This window comes from Nicotiana sylvestris, chromosome 10, assembly GCF_000393655.2.
Source record: "Nicotiana sylvestris chromosome 10, ASM39365v2, whole genome shotgun sequence".
Taxonomy (NCBI): Eukaryota; Viridiplantae; Streptophyta; class Magnoliopsida; order Solanales; family Solanaceae; genus Nicotiana; species Nicotiana sylvestris.
Window position 1 is genome coordinate 34,385,031 of NC_091066.1, and position 26,821 is coordinate 34,411,851.

Genomic DNA, 26,821 nt, shown 5'->3' on the forward strand with positions numbered 1-26,821 from the left:
TTTATTTCTGTTAGAAAGAGAATTCTAATAAATTAAAAATTTCAGGGCAAAACCTAACCGTCTGGAACACGCTTTTTCCTTATATTTACCTGTATAAATTTGATTATATTACTTTTACCTCACCATGTTCACCTAAAGTAATATGGTTACACCAATTTTCTTATTAAAGGCAGAAAGTGAGTGCATATCTCATAATATTATAGTAGTTGACCGCATGCATATTGAAATATAACAAAACCAAACTAAAAGGATTGAGTGACGTAGTTAACCAACATGGTAGTAACAGCATAAAATTAAAAAAAAAAAAAATTACTGATAAAACAGCTCCCGTAAATAACCTGTTAGGGCCGGGGTTGTTTGGAAGGATGCATTAGATAAATAATGTCTGCATTAGCTTTGTGTTTTAATAATACCTTATTTGGTACACTTTTTGAACCTATGCATTAGTTATACAAGCATTGATTATACACCCAATTTGGTATTATCCCATGCATAACTAATGCATAGGAAACCATGGTATTAACAATCCAATGGGTTTTAATGCATGCATTAGCTTAGTTAAAAATAAAATTTCCTTTCAAATTTTATACTTGATTAAAATATGCTATTATATTAAAGCAAGTTTGATACTGAAATTGCTCCCAGTATTTATATTTATACTCCGCCAATTTCTTCATTGTAAATTTATAAATCTGTACTCTATTACTACGCACTGGAATGCACTTGTAATCAACTCATTTTCCTTTTATTTTTTCATTCAAACTTTATTTGCCTGATAATCCAAAAAAGTGGGAAATAAAATTATATTCCTAGCAGATAAATAAATACTTAGCATATTTTTTTTTATAAATAAATACTCAGTTCTATACTACAATATAGCTAGACAAATCAAATAATTTTTTAAAACCTTTTCCTTATTAAAATATTACTCAACATATGTTTCTTTTAAAAAGATAAAGTGATGGACTCGTTATGAGGGTATTTTTGTAAGCAAATAATTCTTTTAGAAATTGTGCAGTGCTTTAATACATCAAATCAAACAATAAATAAAAAGTATGTCAGCATTACTAATTCACATTATTCAGCTTATTCTTATGCACCGTATCAAACCACCCCTTGGAACAATCATTCCCTTCAGTATAACGGCCTGGAAAGAAGTACTAACTGATAAAGAATCTTTCCTGAAACTCCAGTCGAAAGCCATTGGAAAGAAAAATAGGAAGCGAAGAAAACAAAAGAAAAAAAAGAATATCCCAGGCCGTTATAATCTCCTCTTAACTTGTCAACACTAACGCTCTATACACTTTCCTGAGGGTTCAAATTCGAACAGAGAGCTTGGATAGCATAATAGCATCATTATGTTATGTAAAACAAACCAATCTTCTGTTCAAATCCTCAATGGTACTAATTACTTGATTAAATACAGGATATGTCAAAAAAAAAAAAAACAGTTACAACAACAATAACCAATTGTCAATTACAACAACAGAGAAACCGAACACCTGGAACATGTGAAAGAGGTACAACAACAACAACAAACCCAGTCATTTCCCACAAGTTGGGTCTGAGTAAGGTAAAATGTACCCTGGAAGGGCTGAGAAGCTGTTTCCAATAGACCCTGCTGGAACATGTGAAAGAGGTACAACAACAACAACAAACCCAGTCATTTCCCACAAGTTGGGTCTGAGTAAGGTAAGATATACCCTGGAAGGGCTGAGAAGCTGTTTCCAATAGACCCTGCTGGAACATGTGAAAGAGGTAACAACTGCTATTGGGAAGTACCTAATCTAACCAGCATCACTGGCATATTGAATAGTAACATCATTTATCAATCCAATCTTTGAAAAGAAGCATCATATATAGAGGGACATTAAAAGCTGCAACAATAATAATTATACTTAATGTCCGCACTAATCTCCTAATTACCATCTTTGTCTTTGATTTGTTTGTCCGAGGCTGTGCTTTTACCGCGGCATCTAATCCTATATGTAAAGTCACATCCGTGGAAATTGAGGCATCCGTCTCTTGTGCATTAGGTTTTCTGGCAACTGACCGCATGACAGCATTACCCCTGCATTGGAATAAAATGTTGGGATCGAAATAACATGGTGCATGCAGAAACTAACAATACAAAGTTTGGTGGACGATAAATCAGACGACAAAAGAAAAATATATTAAACTAAGCATAATAGTTTATAATGGTTTGGTCAATTGATCTACATATGATAAAACTAATATAAAAGAAGAAAACTATCGAGAGAAAAATCTCCCCCTAAACAAAACTCTTTAATGACTACATTGTAGATATTTTTTGTTGTACTCTTGTAAGAGGTAGAGATCCTTAATTTATAGATATGCAAAACTTATCTTCCAAAAAAAGAATAAGACATATTAAGGAAATTTAATCCTTTTAGGAGTCTTTTTCCATTCCTTTAAGAAAGAGAGTCCTAATAGATTAGAAATTCAGGACAAATCCTAACAATCTCCCCTTGGCCTGAATTTTCTTGACAAAGTTTATTCACCTTCTTCACATAATCTTCATCACTGCTGCTTGCCATGATTAAAAATCGGTAAAGGTTGAAAATCTTGGTATTGATAAAAAGAAGCCCAAGTATGGGTTAAAAGGATCCCACGTGTTAAGAATAAACATGGGGTAAAAGAAGCTCATGCATTAAAAAGAAGCGTGAGTTAAAACTGACATTGGAACTCATGCGTTACAAGTAGGCATGACTTAAAACTAGCATTGGTTAAAAGTGCCAAAATATGGGTTAAAAAGAGAGATGTAGCAGCAGACGTTTTGAATACAGTTGTGATTGTAAATTTATCTCCATATGTAGTATGTTGAATAAATCTTCATTCTAAACACGCATTGAATCTGTCTTCAACCTCGTTCAACCGTTGACTCTGCATCATTGGCTTTGATACCACTTGTTGGGATCGAAATAACATGGTGCATGCGGAAACTACCAATACAAAGCTTGGTGGACGATAAATCAGACGACAAAAGAAAAATATACTAAACTAAACATAATAGTTTATAATGGTTTGGTCAATTGATCTACATATGATAAAACTAATATAAAAGAAGAAAACTATCGAGAGAAAAATCTCCCCCTAAACAAAACTCTTTAATGACTACATTGTAGATATTTTTTGTTGTACTCTTGTGAGAGATAGAGATCCTTAATTTATAGATATGCAAAACTTATCTTCCAAAAAAAGAATAAGACATATTAAGGAAATTTAATCCTTTTAGAAGTCTTTTTCCATTCCTTTAAGAAAGAGAGTCCTAATAGATTAGAAATTCAGGACAAATCCTAACAATCTCTCCTTGGCCTGAATTTTCTTGACAAAGTTGATTCACCTTCTTCACATAATCTTCATCACGGCTGCTTGCCATGATTAAAAATCGGTAAAGGTTGAAAATCTTGGTATTGATAAAAAGAAGCCCAAGTATGGGTTAAAAGGATCCCACGTGTTAAGAATAAACATGGGGTAAAAGAAGCTCATGCATTAAAAAGAAGCGTGAGTTAAAACTGACATTGGAACTCATGCGTTACAAGTAGGCATGACTTAAAACTAGCATTGGTTAAAAGTGCCAAAATATGGGTTAAAAAGAGAGATGTAGCAGCAGGCGTTTTGAATACAGTTGTGATTGTAAATTTATCTCCACATGTAGTATGTTGAATAAATCTTCATTATCGTCCTGATTTAAACACGCATTGAATCTGTCTTCAACCTCGTTCAACCGTTGACTCTGCATCATTGGCTCTGATACTACTTGTTGGGATCGAAATAACATGGTGCATGCGGAAACTACCAATACAAAGCTTGGTGGACGATAATCAGACGACAAAAGAAAAATATACTAAACTAAACATAATAGTTTATAATGGTTTGGTCAATAAGAAGAAAACTATCGAGAGAAAAATCTCCCCCTAAACAAAACTCTTTAATGACTACATTGTAGATATTTTTTGTTGTACCTTGTGAGAGGTAGAGATCCTTAATTTATAGATATGCAAAACTTATCTTCCAAAAAAAGAATAAGACATATTAAGGAAATTTAATCCTTTTAGGAGTCTTTTTCCATTCCTTTAAGAAAGAGAGTCCTAATAGATTAGAAATTCAGGACAAATCCTAACAATCTCTCCTTGGCCTGAATTTTCTTGACAAAGTTTATTCACCTTCTTCACATAATCTTCATCACTGCTGCTTGCCATGATTAAAAATCGGTAAAGGTTGAAAATCTTGGTATTGATAAAAAGAAGCCCAAGTATGGGTTAAAAGGATCCCACGTGTTAAGAATAAACATGGGGTAAAAGAAGCTCATGCATTAAAAAGAAACGTGAGTTAAAACTGACATTGGAACTCATGCGTTACAAGTAGGCATGACTTAAAACTAGCATTGGTTAAAAGTGCCAAAATATGGGTTAAAAAGAGAGATGTAGCAGCAGGCGTTTTGAATACAGTTGTGATTGTAAATTTATCTCCACATGTAGTATGTTGAATAAATCTTCATTATCGTCCTGATCTAAACACGCATTGAATCTGTCTTCAACCTCGTTCAACCGTTGACTCTGCATCATTGGCTCTGATACCACTTGTTGGGATCGAAATAACATGGTGCATGCGGAAACTACCAATACAAAGCTTGGTGGACGATAAATCAGACGACAAAAGAAAAATATACTAAACTAAACATAATAGTTTATAATGGTTTGGTCAATTGATCTACATATGATAAAACTAATATAAAAGAAGAAAACTATCGAGAGAAAAATCTCCCCCTAAACAAAACTCTTTAATGACTACATTGTAGATATTTTTTGTTGTACTCTTGTGAGAGGTAGAGATCCTTAATTTATAGATATGCAAAACTTATCTTCCAAAAAAAGAATAAGACATATTAAGGAAATTTAATCCTTTTAGGAGTCTTTTTTCCATTCCTTTAAGAAAGAGAGTCCTAATAAATTAGAAATTCAGGACAAATCCTAACAATCTCTCCTTGGCCTGAATTTTCTTGACAAAGTTGATTCACCTTCTTCACATAATCTTCATCACTGCTGCTTGCCATGATTAAAAATCGGTAAAGGTTGAAAATCTTGGTATTGATAAAAAGAAGCCCAAGTATGGGTTAAAAGGATCCCACGTGTTAAGAATAAACATGGGGTAAAAGAAGCTCATGCATTAAAAAGAAGCGTGAGTTAAAACTGACATTGGAACTCATGCGTTACAAGTAGGCATGACTTAAAACTAGCATTGGTTAAAAGTGCCAAAATATGGGTTAAAAAGAGAGATGTAGTAGCAGGCGTTTTGAATACAGTTGTGATTGTAAATTTATCTCCACATGTAGTATGTTGAATAAATCTTCATTATCGTCCTGATCTAAACACGCATTGAATCTGTCTTCAACCTCGTTCAACCGTTGACTCTGCATCATTGGCTCTGATACCACTTGTTGGGATCGAAATAACATGGTGCATGCGGAAACTACCAATACAAAGCTTGGTGGACGATAAATCAGACGACAAAAGAAAAATATACAAAACTAAACATAATAGTTTATAATGGTTTGGTCAATTGATCTACATATGATAAAACTAATATAAAAGAAGAAAACTATCGAGAGAAAAATCTCCCCCTAAACAAAACTCTTTAATGATTACATTGTAGATATTTTTTGTTGTACTCTTGTGAGAGGTAGAGATCCTTAATTTATAGATATGCAAAACTTGTCTTCCAAGAAAAGGATAAGACATATTAAGGAAATTTAATCCTTTTAGGAGTCTTTTTCCATTTCTTTAAGAAAGAGAGTCCTAATAGATTAGAAATTCAAGACAAATCCTAACAATAAAAGGCGTCTAAAACTTTTGCAAAGCAGAAAATTTATATTTCTTCTATGAAAATTGACACCATTAAATCATCTACAATACAAGGAGGCACCACATAGATTACAGAAAAATGAGAACCATTGTACTGAAGCGACTATCACATTGATAACTTTCTTACCTTGCACAAATCAACCACATAAAATCAAGTTTTCTGAAAGAGAAATAATGAAGGACTACTACATGCCAAATTTCCTCCACTGACTCTTTCCATCTTCGTGAGCCGAGTCTCTACTCCGGACCCTACTTGTGGGATTACACTGGTTGTTGTTGTTGTTGTACTACATGCCAAATTGCAGCATGATATACTCCGCATCGATAGCATACTTAGACACAGATTTTTAGAGATACATGTGACTTGCTGTAATGCACGATTCAACAATAACATACCCAGTATAATCCCACATAGTGGGGTCTGGGGAGGGTAATGTGTATGCAGCCCCTCTCTTGTGGAGGTAGAGATGCTGTTTTCAATAGACCCTCGACTCAGGAATGCACGATTAAGTTCTCAAAATGCATTGTTATCTAACAAGGTTGTGGTGTTCATCATTTAGGAGGCAACTTCCAGAAGCTTGAATGAATGTTGAGGTATGAGTTACACAAGCATGCTTAAGTGAATAGAAATAGTTACCCACTGCAGTTGAAGCAATGAGACTGGTCCTCTAAGGAAACTTACCGTTCTACTAAAGCGCTCTCGCTTGAGCATGCAGAAGAAACTTTAAAGGTTTTCTTTATGAGGTGCATTGATCCTTCTGCATCCCAAATCTCCTCATATTCATATATCTCATCTTCGCTTTTAAGTTTTGTCCCACCTCCAGAAAAGCTAGAACTAATTAGACTTCTTATATTCTTCAGAAATTCACCAAGATAGTGTGGAAAGAGCACCCCATTTGTTGGCCACAGGACGGCAATAAGAACGGTCATGACAAACAGCACTAGATACCTGACACATCCACAAACAACCTTTAACATTACAAGAAACAAGGTTTATAAGATAAATATTTTTTAATCTCAATATACTGAATTACCAAATATAAATGTATGTCTGCACAGGGAGAAAGCAAACTTTGGTGGAAATTGCCTCCTCTGGCATTGATCCGGCCGGTAAGATAAGATTACTTGCAGATAAGAGCATGAAAGATGGAAACAGATTTCCCATCTGCCAGCTTATGGTCCCTAGAGTGTGCTGCCCAACACTATCAATCAAACACCATCCAGCCAATACAAACTACTTTTTCAATTGAACAAGGTACAATACCTCTTTTACAGAACCATATTTGGATCTGTGGGTTACCGTACACTGATCGTGGTCATGCCCAGAAAGAATTAGTGCCTGCAGAAACTCGAATTAATGCATAGAAATTTCTTCCTTTTTTATTTGCTTTTTTGTTTTGTACGTGCATCATAAAATGAAACGAAATACTTACAGGTTTGATAGACTCAAGCAGGTCATTTGTTCCGTTTTCAGTAATATAGTTTTGATATCTGCAAATGGAATTGTAACCAAGTCTGACATCAATATCCATGCGTACAAACACCGTAAATCCATACTAAGCCACTACAGTGAGAGTAAGAGCTTACAATATTTCATTATCACGAGCAGCACGGTTGATTCTCTGAAATAAATAACAAATATGTAATTTTTTATTATAAATATGAGAGATATGTTAATTAACCATATTACAAAAAAAAATCACAATTTTCTCCTCAAAATAGCAATAATCAAACAGAAAAAGAATTTTTGAGGACTGTTTAGGTTCTCGAGACTCTCAATAAGGATCATTTAGGTTCTCGAGACTCAATCGCTTAATTGGAGAGGAATGGTACATGAATGGCGGTTTCCAGACGAGGAAATCCTTCCACTATAAATAGAAAAAGCTAATTTTTTTTTATTTAAGTTTTTCAAAGAAAGGCTAAACGTTACCTGATTAATGGTTGATGATAAACGATATGGACCGCATGCAGTTAGACCTGGCCGATACAATGGTATATGAGTCAATAGAACCCTTGGATTCGAAGATGGATCTGCACAGAGAAGAGCAAAATGAGCCGAGGGTCTTACACGTAAGCCAAATTCAAAACATAGATGGATAGTGATTGGCGGAACATACGCTCTGAGACATTTTTGACAAAATTCCATGTGGCAGAGGTTACATTGTTTTGGGGATTCCCTGGAGACAAGATATCTTGCTGTGAGTCTTTTCAAAATAACAACACCATGAATCGAACCAACAGAGTCTCTGTTTCATGCTAACTGATAGGAAGAAAAGCAAATCATTAAGGTGGTGTTTGGTGGAAAATATCCGAAATTGAGTTGCCAAGAAAAAAGAAATTGAATTTTTTCAAACACCTTTTTTTTTCCTTTTGGTACCAGAAAGTTGCACCCAAGAAAATAACTTTTGCACTGCAGTCTGAAAAGAGGTTTATGGAACCAATTACTGCCAGAACTAATGTGAAGATGAAAGACATGAACTTGGCACGAAATTGTAAAAAAACTAAAGATAAATGAATTAGCATTTTTTAGACACTACATTGGTGCATAAAAAGGCTTCGAACGAATTGGGAAGCAGTGAAATAAGAGAGAGAGAAAAAGCTACTATACTCTTGAACACTCAAATATGGATGGTACAACTTTGACACTGAAAACAATGAGAATAGTTTATCTCTAAACAGTAACTGATGAAGTCCCCAAAGTTTTATATACTAAAAAAGAGATCCAAACAAAGTGCAAATTGTGAAATTACCATCCAAGGTTTGTGCATCGACTGCGACGAAATCTACTTTTCCAGCTGTAAATTGATAGTTCCTTGCACCAAATGCTCTCTCATAGCGTCTGATAACCTGCATTATGGTGTACACAGATAAGAATTGAAATAGAATAGGAGGAAATGACGCTTAGACTGCTAAATGGCTGACATATTTTGAGCATGAGAATCTAAAGAAATCATTTACTGCCAATAAAACAGATAAAAACATCCAAGATATAAATGTCAGAGACTGGACGTAGGTCTGGATCATTGCTGATTGAACTATGCAACTTGCCAAGCTCCCTGTGTCTTAAAACTTAGTGAAGATAAGCACTTTTCTCTTGGCTGGGAAAGGCAACCAGCATCCCTTAAACAGTGACGCAACTGATTTGCAAATAAATCAAATTGGAAAGAAGAAATTGATGGCCGTCATGATATGTAAAGACAGTCATCCCTTCTCCAAAAATGAAAGATTCATAAAGCTAAATGTGAAAACTTCCTTATTTAAGAAATTATATTTGAAAGAAAAATAAAAATAATACTGAATATTCTGCTTCTTAGACCAGGCCTGAGCAATAAATGCACCAAATCTGTATGTCAAAGTTTCCAGTATGCAGATCTCCATCAGGAAAGTGACATCACAAAATAGCTAGCCAAATGGAAGCATGATTTTGTCTTATAGCTTAAAACCTTGAACTCTAGTAGCAAACTATAACTTCTGGTCAGAATCATAAGTTGACTTCTATAGAAACATTTGATGCTCATTGAAACAAAGCACTGATACCACAGGCATTGAAGTTTCTTTGGGTTTCTTTAAGCATCTATAAACACATCCAATTTACCATCAACAGCAAAAAGTAGATGACCGTTTCTGAATATTCTTCATGTTATGAATAATCAATTAGTTAACTGTACTGAGTAACCGGATGATCATCACTGCATTATTGAGTTCAGTCACCCAACCCAATGAACTATTGAATTATCCCAGTTATTCAACTTATTCTGCTATAGATGATGCTGCTGTCTCCGGATCCTCTCAATGTGAAAACATGGCACTCATCAGAACTTTTGGTTGTCGAGAATTTGGGTGGGTCAAAATCCCTTTATAATTATGATCAACATGGTAACTTGCCACAGGCAATCATGGACACTATTACAGCTCACAACTAAGTTTTCTTCCAAAATTTCCTAATGTGGTAACTGAGCTTGCGCAAGCCGGAGCTCGCCAACAAATATTTCTTCAATACTCATCGTACAACGATGATCCAATACATAATAAGTTCGTTTCATGTAACATTTTAGAAGATTTATCTCCATTCTTCCAGAAGCTTATGAGTAATTGATACATGATAAGAAATGGGATATGAACAAGTCAAAAAGCATATTAAACTCAAATTTAGCTTAGACACTCAAATAATATGTTCTGAGTATAGAACTCTATCTGAACAGTTAACACACCTCTGGCATATGCGAGTGAAAAGCAGCATACCCTATATCATGGTTTCCAGCAAGGTAGTAAAGCTTTATGTTTGCCGTTTGCTCAAGCATGTCAATGTTAAATATATGCTTAAACCGGCTCCAGGATTCCTGCCATCTATCAAATTAAATAAATCAAAGCTCAAAGCAGAAGAATAACTGGAGAACATTCAGATAGGTTATGCATGAAAACAACTAAAACATGACTTTTATAGAAGGAGTCAACTAAAAGGATTGGGCCTTGAATTAATCCAGATAATAATGTAAAAAGGGGAATGCCATGAGAACTTGTTTATCAGAGCCAGGTTTTGATCTTAATCCAAAAAGTAGTTTAACTTTTTTTTAGGAAAGACCTTCAGGCAGAACATTAAGCATATACAACTTAGTAATTAGTACTTACTCTTCATCAGACAGAAAAGGCCCACCATCAAAATAATCACCTAAGAACAGAATCACATCTGGTTTGAAAGGTAAAATAGAAGATAGGAATGCCCTGCGCATGTACAAATCTGTATAGAACTGAGCAGCTTCAAGTGCAAGGGATTTCGGGGCAAGATGAAGAGAGGTTCTATCCATGAGCTGTCAAAATGTAAGATAGCTTGTAAATATGAAGTAAAAATCGCAAAGCACAGAAAAATTATAAAATATGCACAGTAAAGCCAACTTTAGTTTCAGAAGGAATACCTGAGGATCAGTAACAACAGCAATTTTCACATAGTCACGTTGATGATCTACTCCATCCCTCTAAAATCAAGGAGAAGAAAGGTTAGTATGCCTGAGGGGTCTTTTTTATTATGATTGATGGTATAGCAATAATAATACAAAATCCCACATAACATAGTACAGTGTTTGGTTGGCTGCATAAGGAAAAAACAAATAACTAATACAGCGTTTGATTGGTGGTATTAAGCAAAACCCGTATTAAGTTATGCAGTAACTTCTGTATTATTTTTTACGGGATAGAATGCAGAATAAGAAGCATTAGTAATGCGGGGATGAAACTATTTAAAGACAAGAATCTCTTTATTATTGATGGCTGCATAACAATCTATTCAATAGTAATCACCACACAATCAATATTTGCATTATAATCCCGCATAACTAATATGAAAACCAAAAGCGCCCCCCCCCCCCCCCCCGAGTGTCTTACTATGCATTTTGGCACACGCCAAGCAGGAAAAACTATTACAATAATTTTTGCACTAAAAAAAAGCTTGAATGCTTATGAAGGGGACAAGCCATTAAAATGCACATACGTTAGTACTTAGATAATTAAGAAGTAGACTTCATTAAGGGGAAAGTTACCAGCAATACATGCCTTGAGTCTTACCAATGGGTATTATGAAACTTCCCCTATCTAGAGCTATCAAATTATTGCTCGAAATTAACCACAGAATTTTCCTCATAAAGGTATTTAGCATACAAATTTCACCACTCATACATGTACGTATAAGTTAACTTCCCCACAAGACTTCTTAATTTTCCTTTTAATTTTTTAAACAAGCTGTTGAAATTTTGTTGCTTTCAGTTACTGCAGTAACTTTTTTAGCATAATAAGTTACTTAGTTTTATGATAAATCTACTTTTTTGAATTTAAATTTCGGTTAGATTTTTTAGGTTTGTTGAGATATTTTGGGATTTTTAAATTCCTCTTATGCAGATTTTTCTGCAGATTATGTTCCTAATTGGCTATTTAAAGCCTTGGTATGCTTAATAAAATTATTGAGAGACTTTTTCAATCAATACTTTAAATCCTTTTGCTGCCCCATCTTTTAAAAAACCAACAGTGGTATCAAGAGCTTCATTGATCTTACGGGATCTATGAGTTCTTCCAAAAAATCATTTTCAAATCATTTTTAACCAATATCAATTTTTAAACCTATTTTCAAACATGGCAAGCAGCAGTCTCTCTTTGAATGCCCCACAAACTTTCACTGGCGACTACTATCGAATTTGCTCAGTGAAAATAAAATCATATCTTAAAACCTATGATTTGTTGAATGTTGTAAAGGAAGAACAATCCTTACCAGCAATTGAAAATCCTATCATTGTCCAGAATCAAATACTTTCAAAAGAGATTTTAGATAAGACAAGGTCACTAAGGGTGTTCTTCGTGCACAAAACCATAAGACGAAAAAGAAAGAAGAAAAAAAGAAAAAGAACTGCACTACAAAAGTGTGCAATTTCAGCGATGCTCAAAACAATCCTCAAGGACAAATAACCGAAGCAAGAATTGAGGAGGAGCAACTTTTTAAATTGTAGCAACTGAAGCAAAGGAGGAGTGTTGAAATTTTGTTGCTTTTAGTTACTGCAGTAACTTTTTTAGCATAATAAGTTACTTAGTTTTATGATAAATCTACTTTTTTGAATTTAAATTTCTGTTAGATTTGTTAGGTTTGTTGAGATATTTTGGGATTTTTAAATTCCTCTTATGCAGATTTTTCTGCAGATTATGTTCCTAATTGGCTATTTAAAGCCTTGGTATACTTAATAAAATTATTGAGAGACTTTTTCAATCAATACTTTAAATCCTTTTGCTGTCCCATCTTTTTAAAAACCAACACAAGCCAGACTTTTTCCAAAGCTGGATCAATCAGGAGCCTTTGACATGCTTGGAATCTCAATGAGTACACAAGAATGAAAATAGAGGAATTTTCATAAAACACTACAGTTAGAGCCTAATTACCATACACAACTATAGTTTGCCTAATTATCATTCGTAGCTACTGTTCAATTATTACCAGCTTGTACCATTTGCATTCAGACGCACAACGAATACAACCTGTAACAACTGTATTCGTTCGCGCAACGAATACAACTTGTATCAACTATATTCGTCGCGCCACGAATATAACCAAGACAAAATACAAGGATGATATAAAGGATACAACATGTATCGACTGTATATTCATTCGCACAGCGAATACAACCAGGGCGAAATACAAAAATACAGAAAAATAGAATGTTCTAGTTGAGAGTCGAACTCAAGACCTCCGCTTAGTAAGCGGGACGCTTTAACCAATTGAGCTACATGAGCTTATTGCTCTCTTGTTTCAGTTCAAAACAATTGATCTCTTTGTAACACCCCGTACATTCAGACTAGGTGTGGATATGTTAAATGGGTATTAATTTGATATTTTAGACATATGAAGTCCTATCAGGATGATTATGGGTGAAAATAGTTATTTCAAAATCAAGATGGAAAGTGAGGTGCATAAGATTTGACAAAATCGACTAAGTTTGCAGAAGGTTCGTATTCCAGCAGGTTTTAGTAAAAATGAGTAAGGAATTTGGGAAAACTCAAAGCATGAAAGTTGTAAGCCTTTGAAATAGCTTTCCAACGATATATTATGGAGCCCGAACGGATCTCTGTGCAAAAAGTTATGCGCGTTTTACAGAACAGTATGCGATATGCGCGCCGGTAGCGCGCCCTTAGCGCAGCCGCGCTAATTTTGAGGCAGTGTTACTGCCGTTTAGCGCGGTCAGTAGCGCGGGCAGGCCTACAGATGCGCGGGTGCGCTAGTGGGGGGTCGTTTTAAAGCCATATTTCGTCCCCCACAGTCCCAAAACATAAAAACTTGCTCTAGAAAGGAGAACTCTCAAAAACCTAACTCCCTAAGGGTCCTTCCACCACCCAAGGTAAGTTCTAATGGTGATTCTAAGTTAATTTCAATATCCCAATATCTTATTAACATGGGTAAACCCTCCATATCATTAGATATTCGTTTGGGGCATCATTGTTGAGAGAAAAAACCCTAGAACTCGAATTCAAGAAGATTGAACGTCAAAAAGGTAATGTCTTCACCCTCTAATTGATTCTAGCATTGGATTAATGATTATTGACTCAAGTTCATGAGATATGAGTTGATGGGTTTGATAGAAAAGCATGAACAATTATAGGTTTGGCTTGTTGATTGTTGATTATTGGTTAAGGGTGTTGTTTACCTTATGGGTGATAAAGAATAATGTTGATTATAACCATTTGAGACTTTAGAATTTATTTAGGAGCAAGAAAATGGGTTATTGGGTGTAGAAACATCATTAATAAGGACTATGAAGTTTTATGCCACCAAGTGTTTGAGAAAATGCCTAAGTGACCAAAACATGAGTATTATTGCTAATATGGAATCCCCTTGACTTGTATTGATATAGATTGAAATTGAAGGGGTTGACGAATGTTGTATTATGCTCAAGAGCAGGAAGTTAAGGTATGTGAGGCTAACTCTCTATGTTTGGGAATATTAATGATTCTCCCTACACTACGTTTCTTTTACGACGTATCAATTGCCTCAAAAATATAGTTAAGCCTAGTTCCTTGAATAGTTGTAGAGCTTCTATTCTCTAGCTTCATAACTCGTTCATGACTTTCATTCTGAACGTTGTGAGCTCAGTGCGTATTCAATATAGACTTGGGTTTGATGCCCCCGAGTCTTAGTATAGATTACTCAGTATGCCATAAACAGTTGAAGTTTCAGTGTTCATAATCAGTTCAAGAATACATGTCTCAGTCTAGTCCTATTCAGTATCCCAGTATTATGTAACTCAATGTGATTCAGTATTTCACTATCATATATTGCAGTATGATTCTCAGTTCCTGATTTTAAATCCCTGAATGTTGAACACTTGTATTTGGGCATGAGGCCGCAGTTTATGCTTTATGCATCTTTGGGCCTGAGGTAATGCTGTACGGTGGGCCGGGCTGGGACCGGGACCGGACCGGGCCCGCGGTCCTAACGGGCTAAACGGGCCTGGCGGGCCGGTCTTGATGGGCCGGTCCCTAATGGTGCAAAAAGCCTGTGGCGGGCCGGGTATGGTAAAAAAGCCCACGATCCCGGGACCACTAAGCCCGGGACCGGCTGGTGGGCCTGGGCCGGTCTTACCGGGCCTAACGGCTACTTTTTAAAAACAAAAAAAAAAAAATTTAAATAGCAACGGTCAAAAATTAAAATTATAGCTGTTGGGCTGCAATTTTGACCGTTTGGAAGTTTAAAAAATAGCCATTTGGCCCCCAAACTTTATATAATTACACTTTTTCCCAATTCTCAACTATAAATACTCCCTCATTCTTTCATTTTTACTCACCAATTCATCAATCTCTCTCAATCTCTCTACTATAATTGCTTATTTTATTGTTGAAATTTCGTGAAAAATTGTGAAGTTGGTGAATTGAAGTATTCAAGTCTTCAACGATTTTCAATTTTCAAGAAGTTGTTCGGCAATTCGGTAAACGCGTTCCAACTCTTAAGTTTTAATATTATAGTTTTGTTAGTTTTATTTAGTATAATTATAATTAATATGGCATTTTCTTTGAAAAATATTTTTGGTGGTAAGGGTAAAGCTAAAATTGGTGAAAGTAGTGGCCAACCTACTACCCTTCCCCCGGCTCCCCGACCCAGACCTGGTAGACGTCCTGCTGCTCCTATTATTCTTGATAGTGATAACCCATGTTTTCAATTTTCCGATAGTCAATTTTGCCATAATGTTGCACCAGGTGAAAATTTAGATGATGAAACTATGAATGCTCTTTATCCTAATGAAACTGTCTTTGAAAATGAGGATGAAGATGAAACCCAACCGGATTTAGATGATACACCTACTAGTCCTTTTAATAACCCAACTGATGTACCGCCCGATCCACCTATAGAAACCCCTAGTTTTAATAGACAACCTCCTAAACGCCTAGAAACATCATTAGTTTGGAATTTTTTTACTCAAGTAAGAGAACAAAATAAGGCTAAGTGTAAAACATGTGGGAAATTACTGGCGCATAAATATACTGGAGACCGTAGCGGCACGGGTAGTTTGACTAGGCACATAAAAACACACCCTAGAGATAAAGCTAGATATTTACAAATGAAAGCGCAGCTAGAGGGAACACATGTAGATTCTGATGTTAACCCTAGTACAGGTTCAAATCTAGTTCAACCAGGAATTAACACTGTGACCGGAGGTATTTTATATTACGATCCAAATAGAGATCGTGAAGAATTAGCAAAGATGGTTACCGTTATGTGCTTACCCTATTCTTTTCCCTCTAATCCTAATTGGGTGCATTATATTAGAAGAGTTTTTAATCCTACTTATAAAGGTTGGCCTCGCGCAACAGTTAAGAGCGATATTTATAAATATAAACATGAATATGAACAATATTTGCGGTATTTATTTACTCATATAAGTAATCGGATTTCTATTACTACTGATATTGGTAGAAGTGGTAATGATTGTGATTATCTAACTGTTACAAGTCATTGGATAGATGAGGAGTGGACAATGCAAAAACGCATTATTGCGTATAGAATAATTAATTCATGTCACACAGGTAAGTTTATAGCTAACACTGTTGCAGATATTTGTAGATATTTTTGCTTTAGAGATAAAATAATGGCAATTTCTATGGATAATGCTTCTAGTAACACTAGTGCTATAGGCATACTTACAACAACACTAAATCCCGCATTTAGGAATATATTCCATGTTAGATGTATTTGTCATATTTATCATTTAATTGTCGGTGATGGTATGCGAATTTTAAATTTAGAAATTGAAAAGGTTAGAATGGCTCTTAATTGGCTTTTTTATTCAAACCGTAGAAGTAGACTAAGAGAATATTTTAAAAAATGTGATGAATATGGCCTTAGAGAAAGAAAGGTTCCTAAAGTTTGCCCGACTATATGGAATTATATGTACGAAAGTTTAGTAGTTGCATATGAATATAGAAACCCAATTAATGCAACGTTTAATGCTCGGGTAGGTGGTGAGGATGATGATGAAATGCTTACTACTCAAGATTGGACGAATGTTAAAATTCTTATAGATTTTTTAGAACATTTTCAAATTGCTACAAATGCATTTTCTGGGCAATATTATCCTACTATTTCAAACTGTTTAGTTTATATTGCAGCACTATGTGATTTGTTTGTTGAATTTTCGAAGATATGTAGTTTAAATGATATTTGGAACCCTATTATCCTACATTTTCAACCCAATTAATGTAGTTTATACTACAAGAAAATCTATATGTATATATATATATATATATATATATATATACTACAAAACATTATAAGAAATTATATTTGGAAATATATATACATAACATACTATATATAGTATACTATACTAGTATACTATATATATATATATATATATATATATATATATATATATTATATATACTATACTAGTATACTATATATACTACAAAACAAGATTTTTCAAAATTCAAAATGAGGGCCCCACCCCCAATGACCACCAACGGCCATATTGCACAAATAGCCGGTTTTTTTTTCAATTTACAAAACTAACTTTCTCTAACACTATAAATACCCACCTCCCTCTTCTTCATTTCAATACTCAATACTCATTTCTCAATCTAAATTTCTCTCAATCTCTCAATCTCCAATTTTCAAGACTTCAAGTCTCAATCTTAATTTTCAAGTTACATCATGCCTCGTTCGGAAAGAGTGCGCTTATTTGTTTCGCACTACTATGAAGTGCTTGAAGAAAATGAAGAAGGCCAAATATTAAAATGCAAGAACTGTGGAAGAGTCTTAAATTTTCGTTCAGGGTGTACCACAGGCATTTTAAGGAGGCATATAACGTATTGTGTTGATGGTATTTATCCGCAAATTCGTCTTTAAGATATTTTAACAATTTGTGTTATTTTAAAATTATTAGACATATTTATGCTTCATGTTTTACTTTCTTATTAATTTATTATGCATGGCAATTTAGTTTTACTATTGTTTTGTTATTTTACTTTTTCGTCAAGCACTTTAATAATTAGATTTCTACATATATATTACATATATATTATTTATATAGCCATGATATGGTTTACAAGAAATTGCCTGAAACAAAAAAAATTAAAAAAAAAAAAAGCCCGGAAATAAAAAAGCCCGTTAGGCCTGCTAAGCCCACGAGCCCGGCCCGTTTAGCCCAGGACCATATAGGCTTAGGCCCGTCACGGGCTGGTTCCACCCGTTGAGCCCACGAAGCCCGGGACCGTGAGGCCCGGGACTGCCAGAGCCCAGGCCCGTTAAGCCCGGCCCGTTTGGCCCATTTAGGCCCGGACCCGGCCCGGAATACAGCATTAGCCTGAGGTCGCAGTTATGTATACGTATACTTGGTCCCGAGGCCGCAGTTTGTGCACATATATATATTGGGCCCGAGGCTGCAGTTTAATATTCAGATAAACAGGTTGTTCATCGTTCAAAAGAGGGAGTATTCATATCTTTACTTCCTTTCAGTTCAATTATTAGTTACCGTTCAGTTATCAGTTACCAGTTACCAGTTACCAGTTACCAGTTACCAGTTACCAGTTATCAGTTCAGTTACCAGTTATCATTTCAGTTTCAGTTTCAGTTTCAATAGTTATCATTTCAGTTATCAATTATCAATTCTCAGTTATCAGCTTAGTTTGAGTTTCAGCATTTATAATTCTTTCTTTCAGTTGCCTTACATACCAGTACAATTCAAATGTACTGACGTCCCTTTTTGCCCGGGGCCTGCATCTAACAATGCAGGTAATGATTTACAGGTCGACGACGCAGAGCGCTAGGATTCTCGTACCAGCTATTTGGTAATCCCCAGTTCTTTTGGGTCATTATCATTACTTTACAACCTTTCAGTATTTACAGATAGTCAGTGTTTTCAGTACTTCAATAGAGGTTTCATAGACTAGAGTAACAGTTAGACAGAGTCTCAGACTTTTCATATTAAGCTATGTTGGCTACAAATATGTTTCAGAATTGTATTAGTATTTCCGCACTTTGATTTATATCATCCAGACTTTCAGTATATCAGCATATGTTAGTTTATCTTCCGCATTTAGTATGTTATGATATCACATGTTGATTCAGCCAGCCAGTTGGTTCGCTCGGTCACATGTAGTCAGGCACCGAGTGTCGTGTTACGTCCAGGCCCAGGTTCGGGGCGTGACACTCTTGTTTTAGTTCTACAGGTAAATTTGCTATAAAATCCAAAGCTATTTCTGAAAGCATAGCTACGAATGGTAAATATAGTGTATATGTTTGCTATGTCGCGTAATTTTTCAATGATAATACCATTCACTGCTCCCAATAGCAAGGAAGCAATGCACAAGTACAAAATGGAATAAGTTGGGGTTTGGTTTGGGGGGGGGAGGGGTGGACATTGTACAATTTAAAGATGATGACAATTGACAAGGTGGGTGTAACTAAATTGCATAAGCTACTTCAACAGATCAATTGGGAGAATAAATTTCTTCTCTATTAGTCAACGCAGAGCTGAGTAATTCCTGATCTGAATTTATGCTGCTTAAGATGAATTAGTCTTAAATCTAGCTCAAGTCAAAGGTAAAGTCAGTGAATTCTTATTTCATCAAATTTTGGAGCTATAAAGTAAGAATAGTACTTCGGCTTACCGTAGAAGGAGGAAGATGAAGATGAGGCCAAGAACAGGACCAAAGATAAGGCACCCAAAATGCGAACATCTCGCCATAGATGAGGCTCAATGCCCAAATTAAGCTAAGAAAAGCTGCTAACTTCAACATTTCTTCTCTTCTTAGCTGACTGGATCAATTAGTGTTCTCTAATTCCATTTGTTAACTATCTCGTAGTCGTAGATCCTAAAGTAAAAGCTCAGAGAACTGGACAAAAAATTTGTTGTTCAACACTTGACTCTTACCCGTTAATGGTGATTTCTTTTATATTTTTCGGTCCTTGTTATTTCCCGTTTGGACAATATTTAAGTTAGCAGTTGAAACAACCACTATTTCAACAATACTGGAAATTAAAGTTGAAATAAAGTTGAAATAAAGTAACTTGTTATATTTTTGTTATATTTGGACATGAATTTTACTTCAAATTTTTTTATATTCGTGAGTGAAAATTATTATTTCACTTGAAATACTTCTCTGTTCTCAAACAAAATTGTTAATATCACATTTTTATTTCAAGTTAAAGTTGAAATGAAGTAATAAACTAATTATTAATTTTACGAAAGTTATTTTCAATATTTGTAAATAATATTTGATCTGAAGTTATGTTCTAAATATTAGAGTTCGAAGTATAAAAGAAAGATAATTGTGTAAAGTAAGTATTAATTTTTTAATCTTTTCGAAATAAAAATTTATATTGTAACATCTTGTTATTAAGAGTAATTGACTTCCCATTCAATAATGTCAAACCAGTTGATGAAGGGTGTAATATTATTTGTGTTGGATAACGTTTTAAATTATATGAAAATAATAAATAATTTACTTACTATTTATTATTTATTCTTTGGCACGACACATATTATTGTTTATTTTTATAATAGAAATAAATTGGCATCTTATATAAAATATTTTAGTATGTGATGTAATAAAAGTTTTATCTTAAGATGATTAATGTTTTAAATGATTAAAAATCTAATGAAGTATTTATTTTAATAGAGAGAAAACAAAATTCGCTTAAATCACATCTATATATTATTAAAAGGAGAGGAAAAGCCCTCTCCTTAAGTCTAGTGGCAGCATTAAAATTAGCTACATTTGATGTATTAACTAATAACTAATTCAGCCATATGACATAACCAGAAAAAGCCATTTATAAATTATTTCTTAATTAATTAATAATAAATAACTAAATAAAAATATTGAAATTTTTATTAAAATATCTATGCATATTTTTAAAAAGAATAATATGATACTACATAATCATACCATGACAAATGAAGATTTTTAGGACAAAGTTCCAAAAAAGTTTGGAGTTTAATTATTTTATAATAAAAATGAAAAAATAAGAAAAAGGAACTGCCCATTCAAATTGGGGAGTAGTTTCAAGTTAGAATTTTTAAAATAAAAAACTGGCAATTTAAGTAACGAATAAATAAATTTACTCACAAGAAAAAACAAAAAAAAAATTATTATAAAATTATAAAGATAAAAGTTATTTGAATTTGAGATTAGAAAGTACACACGTCAAAAAAAAAAAAGATGAGAAAGCATCTTTTAAATTATAATGAGAAAATTCATGCAAATAACAAAATATAACTAAAACCATAATAGATAAAGTCAACAATAAAAAGATACAGAACAATGAATGAATTTCAAGTAAAAGAGTAATAAATTAATAATCAGTTTTCATATGAGTAAGAAATCTATGCTATATTAAAGCAAATAATAAGCAAGGACATTAAATCTAAAGGCAAACTAATAAAAATTCACACGATAGTGCAATCATACTAAGCAATGATGTTACACCCCATGTTTTTGTACCTGAGAGTACGTCGTAAGTTAATTGGTGTAAGCTCAGAAATGAGATCGTCTTTGAAAGTACATTAAGTAAGTTAATCATATTACCTTGGAGGTTACAAATATTTAAGACCATGAATAACGAGTACCAAGAGGGTTAGAAAGCTTAAAAGTTAAACCAATTGAAGAAAATAAGTTTCGTCGAATGTCGACAAGTTGGGAATGTTATAACATGTACTTTCGGAGTGATACTATGGTGCTTAACATGATAAGAAGGTTATGTTATGAGCTATTTTAGTCATATGGTAAACGTGCGTTAGGCTTTGAAGTCAAGTGAGTTATGGAACAAAAGTTGGCAAAGGTCATCACAAGTTACATTCATAAACATGCTGAAAATTAAGTCAAATATAGTTGAACTTTTCTCCAAATATACTTGGGATTATGGGGTGATCTATCTACCAAATTGAAGATCTACGAGTCTAGTTTCTACTCATTTAACCATTCGTCGATACGATATCGGAGTAGAGAGATATTCGCGCTTCGTGAGAGTGCGCAAGCAGTTCCCATGGGATCCACAAAGTCGGTGTAAAACTTCAGCTTGTATTTAAGTCAATTATATGTCGTTTTAACTCATTTTTCTCATCCAAAACAGTTCCTAAACCATCCTAAATGATCTCCAAGGGTTCCTCCATGATTCTAGGGTGAAAACCTAATATAAAAACATGAATCCAACACTACAAATCCCGTAGTACTTGCTAGATCGTAGTTCTTCATCTTGTGGTTGTTTTGGAGGGTTTTTCAAAGGTAAGTAACATCAAATTTCGTGTTGTTCTTTATTATTAAGCTAATAATCATTCTCTCCTTCATATATATTATAGTTTCAAGGTTAAATACAAGTGTTTACATACCAACTTGAACACAAAAGTTGATTCAAGAAGAGAATACAACTCCTATAGTATTCTGGTGTGATTGAGGATTATTGGGAGCTACACAAGCTGGGTATTTCAAGTTGTATCTACTGCTTAAGTTAAGCAAATCATGTTCTTGGTTGTTCTTAAGGTCAATCATGTGTTGGTTAAGTTGTTTGAGTGAAAATCTACAAGATAGTAATTGACATGGCATAAGGAATCGTTATCTTTTTTTGTGGGTTGTGTTGAGGCTATATATATAGTTTGTTGTGGCTGGAATTATTATAAATAGTTTTATTATGTTGTGGTTGTTGTTGTTAAGCTTAACTATGTGTTAATTTAATGGATTGAAGAAGATAACATGAAAAATAAGAGGTTGACGATAAAGGTTAAGGTGCTAGGCGTGTGGACTATATTTGAAGATTATGCTTATGATGTTTTGGGTCGAAAATGATATGGTAAGAATAAGTGTGATGTTACAGATGTTGTAGGCAGATTCATGGAAAAAGAATTAGATTCAAATCATATTTTGTTAATCGTAAATCGAGCTTGCCGCTCAAAATGGTTGTTGAACTAATCTGAGAGCTTATTATGAATTATATTATTGTTGTTTAGGCTATTTGGTGACTTTTGGTAACATATGGGATGCAGTACAAATAGAGGAGGTTCTGTTCATTTTCTTATAGAATATTGGTTTCTAAATATGAGAGTCAGAAAGCTTATATGATGACGACGAAGTCGGTTACTCACTGTAGACATAAAAAGATCATATTGAGCTTGCTTGACGATTGGATAGAAGATTTCAAAAGTATGTTAAGGCACTTCCTTCTTTATTTTGGCATGATCTAAAATAAAATGAACATAAACGATACTCTATTTCATAACAGATCTACTCCTAGCAACTAAGGTGCCCGTGTTGTTCTTTCCTTATAAAGTTATTCTAAGCAAGTATGTATAATCTTTGAATCCTATTGAGGTTCATATTGATAGTATGGATGTCAATAATGTTAATCGAGGGTGTGACGACCTTATGTCACTCCGAAGGGTTTAGAACGTGATTCCATGAGTCTAGCATGCATTAATATATGTATCTATTTTACTCTACCGAGCTGCGTTATAGTCATCCGTTGTGCAACCATTGATCATTTGGGTTTTACCGAGCTCCACATGGCCGGATACGATTCTACCAAGCCTTATGATAGCCGGGTACGTTTTTACCGAGTCCTCTTCGAGGCCGGGTACGATATGATGATGATGATGATGATGCCCATAGAGGCGTATGTTTTTAAAAGTATATGTATATATTTATGTATCATGCATTTCATGTCAGTCGCCCTCAGAGGCACTCAGATGTTACAGGTTGTATCTTCTCCACCTCTCTTTATATTATTGTTAATATTTATGTTTTTTCTGCCTTACATACTCGGTACTTTATTCGTACTGACATCTTTTTTGCCTGGGAATACTACGTTTTATGCCCGCAGGTCCTGCTTGACAGGTTGATAGTCCTCCTAGTAGGCTATCAACTCATCAGAAGGTGTTGGTGCACTCCACTTGCACCGGAGTTGTCTATTTTGTCAGTATGCTTTGGACATGTATTGATTGGTTTGGCGGGGCCTCGTCCTGACCTTTATGACATTTATGTACTCTTAGAGGCTTATAGACAGATGTCATGTATATGAATACTTATATGGCCTTGTCGGCCTATTTTTTGAGTGTCCAAATGATCATTTCGGTCTTATAGGCCCGTACGTCACATGTATAAGTTTGTATATCATGTCGGGTCGTCATATGTCGAGTATTCCTTTGTATTTTATTCTTGTTATTGTCACAACCCAAATTCCACATTAGGTCGTAATGGCGCCAACTCCGTTGTTAGGCAATCCAACACTAATCAACTAGTGAATCCTCATTAAAATAATTAATACGTGAAAACCACCTTCCTTATTAATAAGGAAACTAGGAGTTTGAGACTTAAGCATAATTTGATGAAAGTAATAATTACGAAATTTAAATCATGATAGAAATCCAAAATCACAAGTCTACCAATGTATGTGCCAAGACCTGGTGTTACAAGTATAGGGCAATCTAGCAGAATATACAAAACCATACTATCCTACTGTCTGCAAAGGAAATAGATAGGAAAAGTAAAAACATAGAAAGACTCCAGCTGTTGCAGAACGGCTCAGAAGGGCATCTCACCGGAAGAAGCCAAAGAGTCCACTCTACGCACCAGACTGATGGCCAAATGCACCTGCCTCAAAGCCTGCTCAATCAAGTGCAGAAGCATAGTATGAGTAAATAAACAATATGTACCCAGTAAGTATCCAGTCTAACCTCGAAGAAGTAGTGACGAGGGGTCAACTTGACACTTACTAGGGTCAATAAATATAATAATATGAAGTTTAATATTCTAATTCACAATGTACATAGATAGCAACAAGTGCAAACAAGAATAATACTGAAAATCCTCTCATCAAATCAATAAATCTAGGCATTTCCTTCATTTAAAACAACTGGCCTTTCAAGCAATGATCATACAAATTATAAGAGGTTTTGGTTCCATTATCACACACAAATACCACCGAGGGCGTTCGGCCCGATCCAACATAAATGTAAATTGTGCACTACCGAGGGTCGAACGGCCCGAACCATATATATACAATTATCATACTGTCGAGGCGAACGGCCCCCTCCCATAAGAGTAGTGGAAGTAATCACCCCGCTCGCGGAATATATACTTGCGACGCGGTTAACCATAAATACAACTTAAATGTTTCCTTAATTCTTTTCAAAATAATTATTTACTTGACATCATGACATTCTCAACGAAGTTTCAGTCAATGCAATTTAACAATTTATAATCATATAACAGTACCCACAGAGCATGGTGTAAGCCTAGAACTATCCGGACATGACAGGAATAGTAGCTACGTACGGACTCTCGTCACTTCGTGCGTACCTAGCCCCCCACAATTAAATAACATATTAATTAGGTTCACCTATGGGGAAATTTCCCTCTTACAAGGTTAGAAAAGAGACTTACCTAGTTTCGGGCCTACTTCCAACTCAAGAATGTGCTCAAACCCTCAAACCGAAGCCGTACAATCCAAAACTATTCAAATAGTGTGAAATCCATTCATTATAGGTTTACAAGTTCATAATCTAGCTATTAAAGTGATTATGCAACCCCAAAGGCAAGATTCCTAAAATTCATCCCCGGACCCACTTGTCCGGATTCCGGAAAATTTCGAAGAAAGTTGTTACCCATAACCTAAGGATCAAGAATATATGATTTATACTTCATGCCATAACGCGTTTTGTGGTTAAATCTTGTTTTATTAAAACCCTAGGTTTTACTCTAAACTCATAATTTTTACTAATTTACATGGTGTAATCTATCCAAAACCCAAGTATTAAACTCACATTAAGTAGAAATAACTTACCTCACAATGCTAGGTTGAAATCGCCCCTTTGGAAGCTCCCAAATCACCCAAGGATGTAATAAATGACCCCAAATATGCCTAAGTCCCGATTTTTAAACTCAATGCGCTGCCCCCTTCATCGCGAACGCGACAGGGCCCTCGTGTTCGCGAAGACCATTGGCCCAAGCCCTCTGAAGGCCATTCAGCGTGAACGCGACAATTGGCACGCGAACGCGAAGGCTAGCTTGGATAGACCTACGCGAACGCGATGGGGACTTCACGAATGCGAAGAACAAAGCTGACCCGACCTAGCTAGTCTACTATATGTGAACGCGGGAAGCCTCACGCGAATGCGGAGGGCACTGGCCCAGAACTTCGCGAACGCGAAGAGCATTCCTCCCCCAACCCAACTCCTTCTACGCGAACGCGATGGTTCCTTCGCGTTCGCGAAGAAGGAAACCAGAATTGGGCAGATCTGGTATCATGCATTTAGCTCCGAGGGGTCCGAAACTCACTCGAGCCACTTGGGATCCCGTCCAAAGGCACTAACAGGTCTGTAATCATAATACGAACTTGCTCAAATTCTCAAAATGCGAAAAACAACAACGAAACCAAGAATTATAGCCCAACACCAAATTGAATCAAACTTTGAACTTCAAGTTTTCCAAATTTGCCAAATGCGTCGAATCATACTTAGACTACTCGGAATGGTACCAAATTTTGCGTGCAAGTATTAAATAACATTACGGAACTATTCCCGGTCTCAGAATTCAATTCAGACCTCGATATCACCAAAACTTGCTCCAAACCAAATTTAAAGAACTTCAAAGTTCTTCAAGAACTAACTTTCACTATTAAGCGCCAAAACGCTCCCAGGTCATCCAAAACCCAATCCAGACATACGCACATGTTCGAAATCATCATACGAACCTATTGGAACCGTTAAATCCCGATTTCAAGGTCGTTTACTCAAAATGTTGACCGAAGTCAAACTTGGCCCTTTAAGCCAACCTTAAGGAACCAAGTGTTCCGATTTCAACCCAAACTCTTCCAAATCCCGAACCAACCATCCCCGCAAGTCATAAATCAGTTAAAGCAAGTATGGGAAGTCTTATTTAGGGGAACAAATTTCTAAAAAGCAAAACAACCAGTCGAGTCA

General features: G+C 35.1%; 1 protein-coding gene across 1 annotated transcript; it reads right to left on the reverse strand.

Moving 5' to 3' along the window:
* Positions 1-1,340: 1,340 nt before the first annotated feature.
* Positions 1,341-19,818, reverse strand: LOC104232290 (uncharacterized protein C630.12). The gene is made up of 13 exons (XM_070160052.1): positions 19,518-19,818; positions 10,799-10,858; positions 10,515-10,693; positions 10,097-10,232; positions 8,636-8,732; positions 8,003-8,062; positions 7,816-7,916; positions 7,473-7,507; positions 7,319-7,376; positions 7,150-7,224; positions 6,920-7,077; positions 6,568-6,834; positions 1,341-2,071 (listed from the first exon to the last, which is right to left on the reverse strand). Exons 1-13 carry the CDS (start codon positions 19,644-19,646, stop codon positions 1,822-1,824), a joined length of 1,605 nt encoding a protein of 534 aa, XP_070016153.1. The 5' UTR covers positions 19,647-19,818; the 3' UTR covers positions 1,341-1,821.
* Between the last annotated feature and the right edge of the window lie 7,003 nt (positions 19,819-26,821).